This window comes from Pongo abelii, chromosome 2, assembly GCF_028885655.2.
Source record: "Pongo abelii isolate AG06213 chromosome 2, NHGRI_mPonAbe1-v2.0_pri, whole genome shotgun sequence".
Classification (NCBI taxonomy): Eukaryota; Metazoa; Chordata; class Mammalia; order Primates; family Hominidae; genus Pongo; species Pongo abelii.
The window spans coordinates 169931608-169950894 of record NC_085928.1 but is presented as its reverse complement, the minus strand read 5'-3'; the positions used below and the strand labels follow the sequence as shown (position 1 = coordinate 169950894).

The window sequence follows — 19287 nt, the reverse complement described above, 5'->3', positions numbered from 1 at the left end:
ATTGAACACCCATAACGAATTGCTTGTAAGCAACTGGTGATTACACACACACACACACACACACACACACACACACACACACTACAGTCATCCCTAGGTATCCATAGAGATTGGTTTTAGGACCCCCTGCAGAGGTCAAAATAAACTCCCTGATATAAAGTGGTGTAGTATTTGCATATAACCTATGCATATCCTCCCATATACTTTACATCTCCTCTAGATGACTTATAACACTTAATACAGTATAAATGTTATGTAAATAGTTGCTATAACATATTATTGTTTAATTTGTAGTTTTAAATGTTAATTTTCTTTCTTAAAAATATTTTCAAAAAATTAAAAAAATATATTTTCTACCTGCAGTTGGTGGCATCTGCAGATGCAGAACCCACAGATACAGGAGAGCCAACTGTACATATACAATATACATATTTATATATGTAGCACCTAAATTTAGAAAATCAATCATGTTTTTTGCATTCCAGATGGATTACAATATGCAGGACCATTATTTCCCTACTCATGAGAAGTCAGTGAAAATAAAATGTGCTTAAAATGTTTTAGTATTCGAATTACTCTGATAACTGAAAACCAGGAGCAAAAGCTCACTTGGTACTGGAAAACACTGCACGCCCAGGTGGGTTTAGTTAAGATATATATACCAAAGGCTGGGCATGATGGCTCATGCCTATAATCCCAGAGCTTTGGGAGGCCAAGGGAGGCAGATCACTTGAGCCCAGGAGAATGAGACCAGCCTGGGCAACATGGCGAAACCCCATCTCTACAAAAAAATACAAAAATTAGCTGGGTGTGGTGGTGTGCACCTGTAGTCCCAGCCACACAGGAGGCTGAGGCAGGAGGATCCCTTGAGCCCAGAAGGTCAAGGCTGCAGTGAGCGGTGATCATGCCACTGCACTTCAGCCTGGGCAACAAAGTGAGATCTTTTCTCAAAAAAAAAAAAAAAAGAAGAAGATATATATACCGTAAAATTAATGTTCCATATTAATTCCATTAATATGTCATGCCATAAGTTAATAGTGTATTATTCTACATATAAAGAACACAATGTTCTATCCTCCACTTTTACTACAGAATATTCAAAAGAAGTAAAATCATTTCTTTGTGAGTTTTTTTCAGGTAACAGGATAACTATTTTCTATATTAATAAACACATGCAATTATAATAGGGCCTGTCTATATAATAATTTCCAAGTGAAATCTATAAAACTTAACACCCAGATACTGCCTTTACTGCTTTAAAAATGTTTCTATCCAGGCAATCCAGCGTTACAAACACACAGGTTTTGTGTGTGTTAATATGGTCTGTTGTATGTGTATATATTACCATGAGACATGCTCATTTATTAATAAAATACTGTTTTAAAGAATTTTTCCACAAAATTATGCCTGAACAAAATTGTCCTTGGTAAATCAATGGATTGCAAGAAAAAAAAACCCACAGTAGAGTCAAACTCATTTCTATTGAACTGAGGGATGTGAATAAAAGCTTGTGGGTTGGGCAGATAAAAAACAGGTGAAAACTTATCATTTTAAAATTCAGTAGCACCTCATTGTGTGATTGGTATCAAGTGTAATTACCACTTTATAGACATTCTAGATTTTAGGGAGAGAAATGTTCCATAGTTGATAAAAGAGAAATATACTTGATCCATATTGTAAGTATTTTTCATAGGATTTTGTTGAATTTCTTTAAGATGTTATGGTAACAACATGTAGACTGCTTCATATACTGGCACAGGTATTTGGATATTTAGGTTGATGTTTCAGATACAGGTAACATTTGTGAAATGTGTAAAACAGTGTAACCTCAAATAATAAGTTATTTTTTAAAATATGGCAACTTTCCAGTTTGTTTGAATGGTGAGTAGTATTGATAGCCACATATAACAAAAATATACGGTATCTGAGTAACATTAATATGTGATTATCTATATAATGTAATTAAATTTTGTACCATTCTCAACTGATACAGCCTCAACTCCTGATACTTTTGTCAATTCACAGCTCAAATTGCTTTAAATGACAAATAGACATATTTCATATTTTGATACACTACCATATAGCCACACATCTGATAAAATTTGCACAGAGAAAAGATTTTAATGTTTTGCTATTTTTTAATACACTTCAAATGATTTTTCTTTAGTCACAAGGTCATTAGTTTTTAGTTTAAAGTAAACCATTTTCTTTTATTACAATTCAGACATTTAAAAATTCTCAGAACTCAGACTTTTTCAACCAGCCTTTAAAAATTTAATCAAATAATTTTCTTCAATACAAGTTAGATATTTAAAGATTTTTTCAGGAGTGTCAGACTTCTTCAATCAGAAGAACAATGTTTTAAAAACATGTATGAGATCCATGTGTGTAATCGTTCTTGATATAACAACATTCACCTTTTCCCAAGCACAGAAACCTTTCGTATTTTTCCTTCTTTCAGGTGAATGACAAACTGTAATAACAATATTATAAACAATGTGTATACAGTACATAGACAATATGCATATGTACATTACACACAATGTATTAAAATATGCTATATTATCTTTTACTTTTAAAGGGCGTGTCACAGAACAGGAAACTGATACAATGACACTTGTTTCTTAAGAGAAGCTGATTGAATCCTTCTGTAGCACATTACTGCACAATTAATGGCTTTAAACAAAAGTTACAAGTCATAAGTTCTTATGTTTTGGATCATGTTGTGGAATGTATTCCAAATGAAAAATGGAGGAGAAAGTGCACAACATCATATGCTTCATGGTATGGCATATACTGTCAATTATTTTTACATATAACTATGTGATGAGTGATACAATTAAGAGCTATACTACATAATGCATACAGTTATTATTATAAAAAGTTATATATTATGCCACAGTACTAAAAATAAAATATATTCTTCTCAAATAGTGAAAATAAGATATCCTTCATGTTTTTTATGTCACATATGCTTCCTCCTTTGACCATACCTGTTTTTTTATGAAATAATTTAATGAATTATTAAACAATAATGACAGAGCATGGGCAATTTCCTGACCATTAATGGCCTACAAAAAGTGATAAGACGATTACCTTGTCGTGAATTTGCTGAAATACCCTCCTGTTGCGTTCAATGCATGGTAAAAATATTAGAATAAAAGACAAATAAATATAAATACCTTCTCAGTTATTGAACAATCAAAAGTCCAGCCGAATGGATATACATGGTTGCTGTTCCCTGAGTAGGTACAGCAGCTAACCTTGTATCACAGGTGTCCCCCCTAGCCCACTCCCCGCACTCCACCTAATTGTGAAACACCAGCTGTGACTATTTGCTCGATCAGGAAGACACTGAGGGATTTTTGGGGGTCTGCCGCATGGCAGCGATTTCATCAAAACCAAGTGGCGCTCTCCCACACCCACGTGCAGCAGTCCCCGGTCGCGGCTGGTCCTCAACGGCTCCTCGCCCTCTGCGCACCCTGGGAGACCTGTCCAGGCGGCAGGTAGGGAAAGGAGTGGAACTGCGGTCCTTTCTCCTCAGCCCTAAAGAAGACCGCCCTTCTCTCGACGCACCAAAGGGCTCACGTGTTCTCTTTGACTCGGGAAGCAGGCACTTACTAGTGAACCACAATACGAGGCAAGGCAGAGGGCAGGGACGTCCTTCGAAGGTGCGCTGGAGGGTCGCCTGCTGCAGCCGCACCCGCCGCGCGTGCCCCACGTTTCTTTGAACGGAATGAAACGCAGAGAAACATAAGATCCCGGGAGAACGCGAGGGAGACGAGTGACCCCAACCCAGTCGCGGGGTGCCGGGCAGTTAGGCCAGGGTGCCAGATAAGGTCTGAGGCAGTTGGCGGCGGCACCCCGGCCGTTGCTTGCCACCCGCAGCCCCCAGCCCTGCACCAGCCGCTGATCCCCGAGCGCTCAGATAAGGGGGTAGCGGCCCTCGCCGCCGTCGGGCTCCGCGGCGACCCCGCCTCGAGGGCGGCCGAGCACCGACACTGGCAGCACGACCTCCCCGGGGCTGAGCTGCTGCAGCCGCATGGACTCCTCGTAGGTGGGCAGATACTTGACCTCCTCGTAGCTGGGCAGCTGCAGGAAGACCGGCGACACTACACGCATCTCGTGCTCTGAGGCGCAGGAGGGGTCCGGGCGCCCGCCGCCTCCCCGGCCCCGGCAGCCGCCGCCACTGTCCAGCAGTGAGTCCTGAGAGCCGGCTGCTGCCTCGTCGCGCAGCAGAGCGGGCGAGTCGTCGTCGTCGTCGTCGGGCGGCCCCGCGCCCCCCAGCGGTCCGGCGCCCCCCGGAGGCCCGGGCCGCTGTCCCGGGCGCGCCTGGCCGCGCGGGTACCTGCGTGGACTGGGGCAGATGATGCGCTGCAGGAAATAGCCGATGGCGAAGAGCACCAGCAGGATGAGCAGCCCGGAGAGCTTGCGGACGAACCAGCCCACGTTGTCCAGGAAGGCGTGCAGCGGGAGCTTGCAGCAGCGCACCGCCGTGGCGTTGGTCGCGTCGCAGCAGCGCTCCCGCTCGCCGCACGCCAGCTCAGCGCAGCCCCCGCCGCCCCGCGAGGGCGCCACCAGCGCCAGCGCCAGCAGTAGCAGCAGCGGCAGCAGAGGCGGCGGCGCCGGAGCCACCGACAGGCCCTCAGCAGTGACCCCGGGTCCCCACATGGCCCGCGCAGACCTCGGCTAACGTCCGGGACGGGAGGCTGGGGAGTCCGTCCGCCCGCGCGTCCGTCGGCCCCTCCCAGGCGCTCCGCTCGGGTCCCGCGCGCGCCGCCTCCCGCGCCTCAGCTACCTGCGGCCGGAGCAGTCCTCACTTGGCCACGCTTGGGCGGGAGGAGGAGCCCGCGGCGCGCGGAGGCTGCGGGAGGCGGCTGCTACTCGCAGCCCAAGCAGCTTCCTGAGCTTCTGACCTTAACCTCTCGCGCCCAACCGCCCGGGCCGGGTGCAAGGCGTCCGGAGCCTCCCTAAATGGCAGAGGCAGCCCGCGCGAGGCTGCCGTGGGCATCTTGGCCCCGGCCGGCCGCGTTTTTCCTCCTCCGCCTTGTCGCTCTCTGGGACTGGAAGGGTTAACGCTCTGCTCTCAGCCCGCGAGCCCCTTGATCTTGATTAATTCAGCCTTGGCGCTTAGGCCCGCCAGACGGGCGGGGGCTCTCGCTCGCGTAGGTGTCTCCGTTTTAAGTGATTGGATTTCCCCAGGAATGTTATTTAAATTGACTTGCGACTGGGATTCGCTTACCATCTTTCTTGTGATCTTCCGATTAAAAATAGATGATGGCCATTAATGGCTAGTGCAGTATCCACTGCTGTCCCAGAGTTTGGGGGTGGGGGTTGGGGACCGGCGGATATTTCTGCTTGCAGGCAGGTCCAGGGAGCTAGGAACCCGGGATTCCCAGGAAACCTCCAGAACAGGTAGAGAATTTCTCGTAGAGGGACAGGTCAGGGTACCACAGAGGTAGCCCCAGAGGGACAGGGAAGCGCTCTGTCAAGGTGACCTTAGTTGATTAAGGAGAAGTGCGGGGACACATATTTTCCCAGTGGCTCATCCGACAAGCCCCCACTGAGTCCGAAACACAGAGCAAAGATTTGGGTTGCCGGGATGAAAGGAGACTCCTCCTTGAGCATAAATAACACGTCCGTGAAATGTCTAAGGAGGTTGCAAGTGATTGGCAATGTTCTTGAGCATTGATTTGCGCCTAAAAGGTCTTTTTCAAGATTATTCTTGTTCGCAAAGTTTGACTTTAAAGGAAATCTGCGCTCCCACTTAACATGGAACAGGGTTTACCTTGCCTTGGTTGTCACCATTCTCTGGGGAAGCCCGTTAGCGCACACAGCACACGTAAGGGGCGACAGTTACCGCGGTCCCTGACTGGCAGGCACATCTACATGGTGTAGTTAAGCTCTACCCCCGTGGTGGATAGAGCCACACCACGGGGAAGCCAAGAGCTTGCCACTTTTATTAAGGCAGACTGAAGTAGACAATCATTCCCTCACCCCTTAAACACGAGGACCCCTTGAAGAGAAACCAAAGGGAAAATTCCACCGTCACAGAGAGAAAAACAGTAAAAGCAAAGGAACAATATGCAGACAAGATTCAACCGAGGATCAGAGAAAAGCAAAGATTTCTCCCTGAGTAAGTCATCGTATATCTCTGTAACAAAGTGTTGATGGAACAAGAAGGTTGGCAATGGTGATTTGATTGAGACAGGACATTGCTCAGCCTAAATGAAACATTTTAAACATATCTGTTGCTGTGAACACCTTACTTTGCCTCACACTCTAAAATGATTCTTTCTACTCACAGAGAAGCTTCTAAGTGTTACTCAGACAAGATATGATATGTAACGCTTACTTGAGCACAGGTCCCTTTTTTCCCAAGCTCTTCAAAAGCCACATTTCTTTGTTATGATCTCTTTATAGGGAGGCATATTACCTATTTTGCAAAGCCTGATTGACAATGGATTTCAAATTGTAGTAAAATCATGGAATGAAAATGATTCATTTTAATACAGTGAATTTTTTTTTTTTTTTTTTTTTTTTTTTTTGGACAGAGTCTCACTCTGTCACTTGGGCTTGAGTGCGGTGGCACAGTCTTGGCTCACTGCAACCTCTGCCTCCTGGGTTCAAGTGATCCTCCTGCCTCAGCCTCCTGAGTAGCTGGGATTACAGGCATGCACCACTACACCTGGCTAATTTTTGTATTTTTAGTAGAGATGGGGTTTCGCCATGTTGGCTGGGCTGCTTTTTGAACTCCTGACCTCAAGTGATCCGTTCGCCTCGGCCTCCTAAAGTGCTAGGATTACAGGCGTGAGCCACCACACCTGGCCAGAAAATTGTATTCTTTCATTCACCCATTCTTTTGCTAAATTTACGTTGAACATTTTCTATGTTTAGGGAACTCTGCTAGATGCTCATTGTAACAGAAAAATACTGACTCCTCCCCAGCATGGAGTAAACCCAGGTCTGCACTCCCAGCTTCAACTAAATGGATTAAAAGATTGCACAGAAGGCAACAAATGGCAGTTTCTTCTTCTATCATGACTTGTTCTTACTCTCCCAAAGGTAAAATAAAATTAATGAATTTCAAACAATTTCAGGAATGAAGGCAGTTCATAGCTTGAGATAGGCTTTGAATATGAAATAGAAAAAATATAAACCGTCTTTGGGTTTTGATTATCTGAGTTTTTGGGATTTCTTCCAGTAGTAGCAGGAGCAGTGGCAAAAGTAAAGGGGGTTATATGGCTGATGACACATAAGAGAAAGTCCCCTGCTCATTACTATTTTGAAATTACTAAGCAGCATTTAAATGGTTTCATTTATATCTACCTTTAAATAGTTAGAATTTGCAGAATGTTAGGTAGGACACAGTAGAAGAACAACATAGATTGTATATAGTATCATCCATTCAAGACCCTCTACAGAAACTGGCACCTCTTTATTTCTTCTCTGATCTCTCAGTTTCTCTTAATTCATCTCTATTTGCAATGTAATTTATTGTGTACAATATTTCAAAGGAAAGAATAGAAACCTTATAGCTTTAAAAGCCCCAGAAAAGACACAATCTTCATTACTCAGCATCCTTATTCTTTTCTTCGATTCAACACACAAATAAATGGGGTAGATTGAGCTGCCAGAAAATCAAATTCAAGCCACTTAGGGGGGAAGACGGAATTTAATGATATGTTTCATAGAATGACCACAGTGCAAAAATTAAAACCTCATTTTGTTAAAAAAAGAAATTGCACCAAATGTGTTAAGTGAGAACAAGAGAGTGAGAGAAAAAAACCCAACACGTGGTGGGAGGGGACTCACCTTTTTCCAAAAAGCATAGTCTTAATGATAAAGATTAAGAAAACTTCTTTACCGTACTGTAGAGCTTGAATGATAGTTTTTGAACATTTTCTCTTCCTGATTTATTTGCATTCACACCATATGAATGCAAATTAGCCATACTTTTCAACTTTCTGGAACAGAAGAAAGTAAACAGAACACAGCAAAATTGGCTGCTATTTTACCTGTGTCTCTGGGAGCTGTCTTGATAGCTTCAGAAAGACTTAGTGGCTCCATCATACAACCTTCTGTTCTATCACATGACACAGGCCCAGAAGGAAGTTTTTCTCTGATGTCTGCTGACTGTTGCTTGTGCCTTCAAGCCTGAGATGTGATGGGTCTGCCCTTTTCATGTCCCTCCTTCAAAACGTCTAGGCATGGGTAGTTGGGACCCTGTAAACTGTCTAGTCCTTAAGGACCCCTTATTCAGGATGTGCAACACCTGAATACTACCTTACTACTAAATTATTATAATTGATTTCTTAACCTCCTCATTGTATGATTTCCCTCCACTTGCACATGTCTTCCCTGAGCAACAGTAAATTAAGAGGCTTATTGTAAATAGCATATATTTGCATGAATATACCTCCCTAGAAATGACGTAAGATCTGAGATAATCTGCTTTGGAGTTCTTTTCAGATCGTATTTCTTTCATCACTCATTCAATAAATATTTAATGAGGGCCCACTTTGAGCTAGGCATTCTGCTCCACTCTGAGGATACTATGAAATCAAACAGTTCTCTGTCCTCAGGGAGCTTATTAGGGGAGGGGGAAAAGAACAACAGTCAAACAGTCAAAATAATGAACTGGTCATTCCAATGATCAATGCACACACTGGAGGAGTGCAGGATGCTCTGAGTTTTTGCACTGGACATGATCTGGATTGGGTTAGGGCAGTGGCATTGGCTGGAAAAATGTCCCTAAGAAAGACCTCCTTAAAAAGGACAACAAGGGGAAGCAAAAAAGGGGTCCTCTGGGCAGAGGAATCATCATGGACACGAGTCTCCGAGGTAGAAAGACACCTCATGTGTCATCTCTTGTGATTGAGGCAAAACTTGTATAATTTCTATCCCAACAATTTTGACTCTGCTCCTAGATTAGCTTTATGTAGAGTCAAGCCACCTCTGCTGCCATCCAACTTTAAAACCGAATCTGATTCTCTGCAGCGGTCTAACAGGCTGTGTGGTTGTACTTATCTTTGTATTTGGTCCTGCCCGGTTTCCCCTTGGAGACCAGGAAAATTCTAGTGACATTTCCTGTTCTTTCCACCTCCACAGCCCTGACTTGGAGTGGAGTTCAGATTTCCCCTTTCAACTTTATGAGTTGGTAGCTGGCTGACAAAAGGCTTCTGCAAGCCAAATGCTTGAAGTAGGAGAAAAGTCCAAGTGGAATGCTTTGTATCTTTTGTCCAAATTAGGAGCAAAAGGAAGTAGAAAGCTTTCTCTCAAGCATGAAGTTAGAAACAAAAGGTTGAGTAATTCCAGGCCCTTATAAAAATAATATCTATGTTTATATTTGGCCTTTTAGCTTTTCAGAGAACTTCCACATGCATTGATTTTTTTTTTTCCTCCTTACTACATTTCTGTGAGATGGGGTGAAGTTATTATTATCCCTTTTCACCAATGAAGATAGGCTAAAACAGCGAAATCAAAGGACAAATTAGTGGTGGTGCTAACACTGGAATCCAGGGCTTATAACTCTAAATCTAGTTAAAAACAGTGGGTTGGCATCTCACTCCCTTACTGATTTGAGCTGGACAGGCCAAAGGGATCACTGTGGCGGGAGTCACCTGATTTCCCTTAGACAACTCCTGATGCATCATGAGGCCAATTCTAAGGAAAATAGCTGGGAATTAACCTGGACTGTATTCTGGACCACAAATATGAGATTCTTCTGAGGAAATAAAATTTTTATTTCTGCCATTTTGTGGCCACTTTTGTAAACCATTAATAATGGTCTAGGTGAGGCCAGCTATTTTTGTATGCATTTCTGCAAACAAAAAATGAATTTCCCTCCTTCATTACATTGATCTTTACCCATGAACTAAGTTATCTAATGCTCATCAATATAAAATAAGAAATGCTTGGCAAAATAAGGACACATTGGGTTCTAAAACACAAATAAATGCAGTATTATTTATCAATAATTTAAACTTCTATATTTAAATTCTTGCTTTATTACAATTATCAGTTAATTTCTTGTGGCAACCTTGTAGAAGAGATTGATAACTTTCGCATTATTGCTGATGACATAAAAACTAAACCATAAATGTTATGAGAAAGATTTAGTGAGGCCGTGAAGATCTGAAATTAGAATTCCAGTTATGTCAGCTGAATGAATTTCTTTCTCACTCATGTTTTTTAAAAATGGTCAGATTGTTCAAGTTAGAATATACCTGCTAGTACGCTGTTGTACCAGCCAAACACTTGCATTGGCAGAAAAATCACATAGCATGAAATTATTTCATAAGATGAAATAATTTTTTAAGGTGAAACATTTTATGCTCCATTATTTTAATCTGAAACTAGTAATGTACTCTTTGTCTCCCTTTCATTACAAGGAAAAATTGCTTGTCAATAGCTGCTTCTGAATATTTTCTGTAAACCTGGATGGAACGGGAGATGACTGTTCCTGCTCACCAGGCCAGACTTTATACTTATAGGGCAACAGGCTAATGGCATTGACTCTGAGCTTGCCATTAGTCCCTGGGCAGCAGGGCTGTGGTCCATCTACCCAGCATCCTGCTTCTAACATTACATAAAATGGGATAACCGTCTTCCAAGACACCTGCCTTAAAACTTTTGAATATACCCTAAATATCTAAATTCTGCTTAACAGTTTTCATTGTAGATTTATCCAACTATGAATTTCAAAGGGCCCTTTGGGGTATAATCCTAGTCTTTACTTTCACCTTTCTTTCCTACTCTCTTCCTTTGTGCACCCTTTGCTTCAATAAGTGACTACCTGATATGGCTGTTTAAGATGCCTGCTTTAGAGATGTTCTCCCTTCCCTTTCGCTGTGCCCTCCACCAGGAATTATCTTTTCCCATCTCTGTTGGTCAAAACTATGCAAAATACAACTCCAATGACAGCTCCTGTCCAAAATCTACCATCTACTGTTTGTGGCAATTCTCATTTTTAAAATTTTATTTTAATAGCGACGTGGTCTCACTATGTTGCCCAGGAGGGTCTCAAAATCCTGAGCTCAAGTGATCCTCCCACCTTGGCCACCCAAAGTGCTGAGATTACAGGCAAGAGCCACCATGCCTGACTGCAAATCTCATTTACTACCTCATATTTCAGGTAGTTATGTACACATTTTGGCCTTAGGACTTTTAGAAATAAGCATATGGTGGTAGGCTTTGTGTGTGTGTTTCTGCAGCACAGTGGCTTTCCGTCTCTTTGAATACTAGTACTAGACTTTGGGAGGCTCTCTTGAAGGGTTCACCTGGACCTATGTTGCCTTCCGCCCATTGCTATTTTGTTGTTTGGATGCAATGCCTCACTGTCTGCCTGTGTTCCATTAGAAATTCATAACACAATGCCCTCAAATGTTTCTGTAAGCACATTTCCTTAGCCCCTACTTGCTGTTAGAATGTTCTTCTTACCTCCCGCAGCAAGACTTATCTCACTGAACTCAAGTCACAAGACGTGCAACATTCACCATTCTGTCTAACAGGCATCACTTACATGTATGGGACTCAGCAGGGACAAAATGAATGCAGCACACCTGTGAAGAGCTTACAGGATTCCAGAATGCCATAGCCACATCATCCAGGAGCTTCTACCAACTTATACATAATAGGTGCTGAATACATTTTTGTAGAAATAATTTACCTAAGTTTATGAGTCTATTTATGTTTTCAATATATACTCCTCTTCTGAGTAACAATTCCATGGTTTTGCTACTTGCTGGATGAATCATTTTACTTATGTATTCTTTCAAGCATAAAGAGGATTTTCCCCTTGTTATAGTGACTTGGGATTTAGAGAACTGGACTTTATTTACCATGGGATTTGCCTTCTGAGGTCCATATGCTCCAGCTACTTGAAGACAGAATGCCTACCTTTTTTTTTTTGTTTTTGTTTTTGTTTTGTTTGTTTTTTTGACAGGGTCTCGCTCTGTTGCTCAGGCTGGAATACAATGGTGTGATCTCTGCTCACTGCAACCTCTACCTCCTGGGCTCAGGCGACCCTCCCACCTCAGCCTCCTGAGTAGCTAGAACTATAGGCATGTGCCACTACATCCTGCTAATTTTTTCTTTTTTGTTTTTGGTAAAGACAGTGTTTCACCATGTTGCCCAGCTGGTCTGTTCCTGAGCTCAAGCAATCCACCCACTTTGGCCTCCCAAATTGCTGGGATTATAGGAGTGAGCCATTGCGCCTGGCCGGAATTTCCACTTTTGTAGTGTTAGTGTGTGAGCCAGTCTTGGGTGTTTTTGCTTTTGGATTTCGTTCTCAACCTTTTACAGCTCTGCCCTGTATCACAGGAGAGCTGATCCCTGGAGGGTGCATTTCCCTGTTGGTGAAATTCTGGCAGAGTTCAGTCAGTGGGAGATTGGAAGGAAGATAAAGGGTGAAGCCAGGGTGGGGACACTGGCAGCTCCTCCACGGCTCCTATTGAGGCCTGCTGTGGCTCCAGCTGCTGTCAGTCAACTCCCCTGCCTCCCCAGGCTCCCATAAGACCACTTCCACCTTCCTACTATTACCAGTCTCTAGGCTGCCTCACCATTTTCTGGGAGATTCTTAGCACTTCCTGCATCAACAGTTTCTTGTATGAAATTTCTCTCTGTTTAAAAATTCAGAATGGGTCGTTTTCCTGGTTGGACCCTTGATTGGTGCAGTTTGCCTGAACCACTTTCACCAGCACTAGGATGCAAAGATAACAAATTACGTGATTCCACTGATCCTACTGACTGAGGTGAGTAGTGTTAATCCCCTCTAAAGCTTAAGACTGGTCCCATTTCTCCCAACCATTGATGTGGAAAAGGTGACCCTAACTGCTGGTAACAGTAAATGATGTTAGTACCAGCCATGTGATCTTGGACAATTAATCACTGGATCTGCATTTTCTTGTCTATGAAATAAAGGGTATAATAATACCTACCTTCCATTGTGCGGATTAAATGAATGAATACATATAAAGTGCTTAGAACATTGGCATATAGTGAGCTCTGTGTGTTACCTGTAATTGTTACTTAATCACAAAGAGTGCATTATCTTTTCTTGCCTGCTAGTTTGATTCTGAAAATGGTGAAGTAAAAGCTAATTTTTCTTAGGGTTATCATGACTTAATTAGATTTGTAACTTGTCTTCGTGAGTGAGCCAAAGGCAAATGAAACTTATTAACTTTGTAACATTTGATATTTGTCTCTCAGCTTTATCACTGGCAATATTCTAAGAGTTAACCACATGAAGTTATTATTGCATTTGTGGAAAATGGTGGGAGGCATCATGTCTCCTATGAAATTCTCCCTTTTGAATGATTTCTTTTAGAAATTCAGCCCAAAAAAGCCATGTTTTCTTTAGAGACATGTTAAAGCTTTCTTCTTTTTCATCATGGTAATTTTGTAAATGGTCTTGAATCCCTCTTTGCTTTGGTTGCCAGGGAGCTCAGAACTAGATTTAAAGTTTTTTTAATATCTGTGCTGGCCCCTCCTTTTTTTTTACATTTATGTTTCTACTGCCATATGGCCTTAGTTTTCTAATTCAAAATTTATTTTTTGTTTGATTCCGTCTTTAGATTTTGCCATTTATATTCATGTTGTAAGTTATGGCACAATTTTTTGTGGAATAAGATGTAGTAGAAATAAATGACACTAAATTTGCAGAGTTTTTAGAGTGTGTTTTGAGTTTTCCATCAATATGTTATTCTGTGTCACCAAATTCCTTTTGGAATATACAGTCTTTTCCTGCATAATGATTTTCAGAGAGCTAGGGACTGCATATATGATGGTGGTTCCATAAGATTATAATACAGTATTTTTACTGTATCTTTTCTGTATTTAGATAGCTACAAATTTTCAAATTTAGGTACTCTACAAATAGCATTGCCTACAGTATTCAGTACAATAACATACTGAATAGGTTTGTAGCCTAGGAGCAATAAACTATACCATATAGCCTAGATGTGTAGTAAGCGATACGACCTAGATTTGTGTAAGTACACTCTATGATGTTTGCACAATGATGAAATCACCTAAAGACACATTTCTCGGAACTTATCCCTGTTGTGAAGCAATGCATGGTTGTAATCTCAATGTAAAAAGTAACATTCTTAGATAGTTATATTTTTCATCATGGTATGTATTGGGAAGTCCATGTGGTTTGGTCACATGCCTCAGTCATTTTTATTTCAGAATAAATTATATTCTGAAATAATATAGTTGTTATTGTTATTCGGGAAAGTGGTTTTGTGGTCAGGCAAGTTTGGGAAATACCCAGTGAGCTTCATTGCTTCAAGATTTTTCGGGGCTGGGAGCCATGGCTCATGCCTTTAATCCCAGCACTTTGGGAAGCCAAGGAGGGTGGATCACTTGAGGTCAGGAGTTTGAGACGAGCCTGACCAAAATGGCGAAACTCCGTCTCTACTAAAAATACAAAAATTAGCTGGGCGTGGTGACACGTGCCTGTAGTCCCAGCTACTCATGAGGCTGAGGCAGGAGAATTGCTTGAACCTGGGAGGCAGAGGTTGCAGTGAGCTGAAATTACACCACTGCATTCCAGCCTGGGCGACAGAGAGACTCCATCTCAAAAAAAAAAAAACAAAACCAAAAACCAAAAAAAAGGTTTTTCGGAGCCTTTAATTTGTTCAGGTAAACAGTTGGCCCTACGTATCCCTGAGTTCTGCATCTGCTGATTCAACTGACTGCTGATAAAAAAATATTTGGGAAAAAACCCCCAAACCCAAACCAATTAAAAACAGATACAAAAATAAGAAAATATGAATTTTAAAAGACTATTCATGTGGCATTTACATTATATTAGGTATTATAAGTAATCTAGAGATGATTTCAAGTATGCAGGAGGATGTGCATAGGTTAAATGCAAACACTATGCCATTTTATATAAAGGACTTGAGCATCGGCAAATTTTGGTATCTATGTGGGTCCTAGAACCAATCCCCCTGTGGATATTGCAGAATAACTGTATTGTGATTCTCTAAAAGAAAGAAATATAAGGTAGCAGTTTTCCAACTTACTATGACCAAGGCACTCCCCTCAAATTCCCGCAATTTTTTTCCTCTCCAATTTTTTTTTCCTAACTGAAACTCCAGTTAAGATTTTAAGGAACTAGGGTTCTCCAGTATAGGCTAATTTCCCATAGACTAGGTTTTGCCTACATTGGCAAGTGCCGCTTTTTCAATAAGTCCATAAGAAAAATCTGAAAGGGCTGTTCACCATTAAAGCATTCTTTAGAATCAGAAATCTTGAAGATGCCTTAATATTGAAAAAAAAATCTTATTGTAATAATAAATGAAGATTATTTGGAAACAAATAAACATTTTTAGTGCTGGACCTTCACTGTTTTTGCTTAAAGTCTACTAGTCTGGGCAGAAATATAAAATCAATGGCCATGTTACTAATGTGACATTTAAGCTGTCAATATCATGGAGCCATGCTTTAGCTTTAGATGGGGTCAGATTAGAAATGAGTCTGAGAAAAGAGTTAAAGAGCTCAAAATGTGAATAGAAGAATTTTTTAAATGACATGCTTGGGAAATGAAAGTAATTACTTTTGAGTGCTTTTACATATATATATATGTATATATATATATAATCCTCAAACACAAAGCATAATTTTATTAAGATTGACAAGGCTAATCTATAATTAAAGCAGTTCAGAAAGACATTTTAGCAGAGATTTACTTTTTCTTAAAGTGGAACACAATGCATACTGCTAAGTGGAGCCATCTAATAATAAAGCATTCTGGCTGCCTGCCTTTGGTTCCAGAGAGCACAGTGGGGCTGGCTCCAGAATTCTAGATTCCTCTATTTATGTGGACATTTATTCCCAGAGAGTCGATACCTTCTTCCAGCTCAGTTTTCCTATCCTAATCAGAATCAAAACAGCTAACATTTGTTTCACACTTAAAATTTACCAAATGTTTGCATATGTGTCATCTTGTTGGTTATAACAAGATGGATCAGGAAAGTGTTAGTAGAGATAATTATGCCTGGTGGTTAGGAGTTCAAGCCACGGAGTCAGACAGACCCTGGGTTTAAAGCCAGTTCTACCATTAACTCTGTAACTTTGGGCAGGTCACCTAATCACTCCAAGCTTCAGTTTCCTCTTCTATAAAATGGGAGTAATAGTATAATCTAATTTGTAAAGTTTTTGTAGGATTAAATGAGATAATCCAAAGTGCTTGGTGCATAGTAAATGCTCAATAAACACAAACTATTATTATTTTAAACTATAGAAAAATTTACTAAGCAAATTGCAGAATTAATTCTATTTATCTTTTGCAACATTGAGAAAAAAATAAAATCTGATAAAATTTTTGGAACATGGCTGGTTGTGGTAGCTCATGCCTGTAATCCCAGCACTTTGGGAGGCTGAGGCAGGAGGATTGCTTGACCCCAGGAGTTCAAGATCAGTCTGGGAAACATAGTGAGACCCTGTCTCTATAAAAATTAAGAAAACAAAAACAAAAACTTATCTGGACATGGTGCTGCATGCCTGTAGTCCCAGCTACTTGGGAAACTGAAGCAGGAAGATCATTTGAGCATTTGAGCCCAGGAGTTTGAGGCTACAGTGAACTAAGACTAAGATTGCACCACTGCACTCCAACCTGGGCAACAGTGAGACCTCATCTCTTAACAATTGTGTTTTTTTTTTTTTTTTTGGAACATGATAGCAAATACAAAAAGGAAATGTTTGTGGAAACAGAAGACGATAATGAACAGAGGCAATAGCCTAACATTTATAAAAATAGAAAGATGGCAAACCATTACAGCATTTTGAAGTTAAATTATAAATAAGTTAGTTGATAACTAATACCATACATTATTTAATGAATTTAGAAGAAAATTAGATTCAAGAAGGGTGACTTGTTCAAGGTTGCAGAAACAGGAAGAACTAGGATATGAACTCTGATCTCCTTATTCCCAGTGAGGAAATCATACAGTGCTAAGCTGGGGGACAGCTGCCTGCCTGATGAGTATGCTGCTGACCCTGCCTAACAAGGTCCTGGCGTGAGTTCTACCGTGACATCAGGATAGAAGGTGTGTGGGGTAGGCCAAAGAGCAGGAATATCAGAATTGGACAGATAAGGGTGCAAATCCAAATGGTGTCACTTTTTAGCTCTGTGAGATTGGGATAATAATTCGGGATCATTGTAAAATTTAATGAGATGATGCTTACAAAGTGACTGGGTAGATTGGTTATGGTTGAGAAGTCCTGTGGTGGGTAGGGGCCACCTCTTCTGTACTAATCCAGGCAGAACAGGTTTGGAATGGCCCCAGTCCTCATCCCATAGTGTGGAGACTTAGACGCGATGTATTTTATTTCCTCTACCCAGATATAAAGAAGGAAATAGAAAGGCTTTCTCATCCCCATTATTTTTTAACAACCTTGTTTATAAACTTTATCTGCATAATCCAAAATAAAATATTAAAGCTCCTTAATAGGCTCTTAGAAGTACCATTTTGGCAAGCGCTTCTGAACATGTTTACTGCATCTTGGGTTTGTAGTTACAGTAAGTCAATATGTACTTTTAGATATAATTTGAAGTTTACACTTTAATATTAGATACATAAAAGAACCTCAGAAAATGACATATTCAAATAATGCTCCATCAACATTTGATATTAACTACCATCAATTGGGAGTAACATAAGCATTTAGGTGTTACAAAAATATCTTGAATTTTATGAGCTGAGGAACACTGAGGGCAAGGAGCAGAGCAGGAAGGGGAGAAGGGGACCGTGGGAAATGTCAGCTGAAGCCTAAGGAAGGAGTCAGGACACGAAAAGACACTGAGGACTGTGGGTCGTTGTAATATAAGGTATGCATAACAGATCTTACGGTCTAAAGAATAGAATAGGTGCAAGCATCTGAACACACATATAAATACAAAATTGAGTAGGTGATTTGATTTTTGCCGGCTCTCTGGCAATAACCATATTTCCCTGCCTCTTGCCTCTGCTCTCTTCCCCTGGTATAAGTTAGGGGCATCTCATATACATCTCATCTCACATGCTCTTACAATGTATCCTTAACATGCCTCAAAAGAGCTAGCGTTTATGCTCCCTCTCATTGAGCCAAAAGAATGTAGCAGAAGTGACTCCAGTTGACTTCCAAGGCTAGGTCATAAAAGGCAATATGGCTTCCACCTGGCTCTCTCTCAGGACAACTGCCCTTAGAACCATGTTGTGAGGAAGCTCAGGCCACATGGTGAAACTTCATGTGGATGTTCCAGTTGACAGCTACAGCTGGGCCCCCCCAGTCACTAGCACCAATCACTTGATTGTGAATGAATGACCTTTTAGAGAATTCCTGCCCCCTGCCTTTGATTCTTTCAGCCAATGTCTGAGACATTGAATAGAGCCAAGCCAGCCTTGTTATGCCCCAATTTGAACCCCTGACTCATAGGAACTGTGGGAAATAATAAATGATTTTTGTTGTTTTAAAAGCCTCTAAGTTTTGGGGTGATTTACTACACAACCATAGTAATCCAGAGCAAATTCTTTTCCCAGTTATTTCTGAGAATCCCTGGGGGCATCACAAATGCATCTCATAAATGACCTTCTCATGCTGTTCAGCTTTGTTTCCTATGGGATGGACACTGCTCAAGAAGCCATGCAAAGTGCAATGCATGCAAGGGTGACTGGTATGATTAGAACTAGGTCAGGCTTGTCTGGGGAACTTCACATGTATCTGGAGAATTTTGATTAGTTATTTGAAATAAGTTGGAGAGAAGCTGAAGGACCATTACCTGAAAGAGAAATAACATATGGCACTATAAGGAGGTTTAAGTATGTGTACATAAGTGTGTGTACATATTGCATACATAGTCAGTTGCCTGCTGGGTATGAAGTTGTGGGATTCAGCTCCAGGGGGAAGGTGCTGGAGTTCCATTTAGGGGTACAAACAGCAGGCAAAGTGACCCTTTCAAGTGGTGCCCATTCGGTCATAGACTCTCAGCCTTCATACCCACAGTCATCATCTTTTCAGGGACTCTAGAGAATGTGGTTTGGGATGCAGGAGGAGTCAGGAGATCTTGTATATACTTTGGCCACTGGGAAATGTCTGCTTCTGTACTGGACTGGTTCAAAGGAAGAACACTTAGCATTGTGTCTGGCTGCAAGTAACAGAAAACCTGAAGAAATAGTGGCTTAAACAAATAAGAACTTTTATTTTTTTCTCATGTAAAAGAAGTCCAGAGGGAGGCAGCAGGGAGCTGGTATGTGGTTCTGTGATGTCATCTTGTTGCCTCATGGTTACAATATA

The 19287-nt window shown here is 41.4% G+C and overlaps 1 protein-coding gene and 1 long non-coding RNA gene across 2 annotated transcripts in view; one reads left to right on the top strand and one right to left on the bottom strand.

Moving 5' to 3' along the window:
- Positions 1–2096: 2096 nt before the first annotated feature.
- On the bottom strand, positions 2097–5280 carry C2H3orf80 (chromosome 2 C3orf80 homolog). Its single transcript, XM_024244220.3, has one exon. The coding sequence runs from the start codon at positions 4669–4671 to the stop codon at positions 3925–3927; it is 747 nt and encodes a 248-aa protein (XP_024099988.2). The 5' UTR covers positions 4672–5280; the 3' UTR covers positions 2097–3924.
- A 1547-nt stretch (positions 5281–6827) lies between these two features.
- The window catches only part of LOC129058703 (uncharacterized), a 36469-nt gene continuing 24009 nt past the window's right edge, over positions 6828–19287 (top strand). The window contains exons 1-2 of the long non-coding RNA XR_010139296.1: positions 6828–7065; positions 12640–12755. This is a non-coding gene — a long non-coding RNA (uncharacterized LOC129058703). The remainder of the gene's footprint in view (positions 7066–12639; positions 12756–19287) is intronic.

What these genes read in the sequence shown, in the direction of transcription:
- C2H3orf80 (XM_024244220.3), bottom strand. Translation starts at nt 4,671, where the DNA reads ATGTGGGGACCCGGGGTCACTGCTGAGGGCCTGTCGGTGGCTCCGGCG.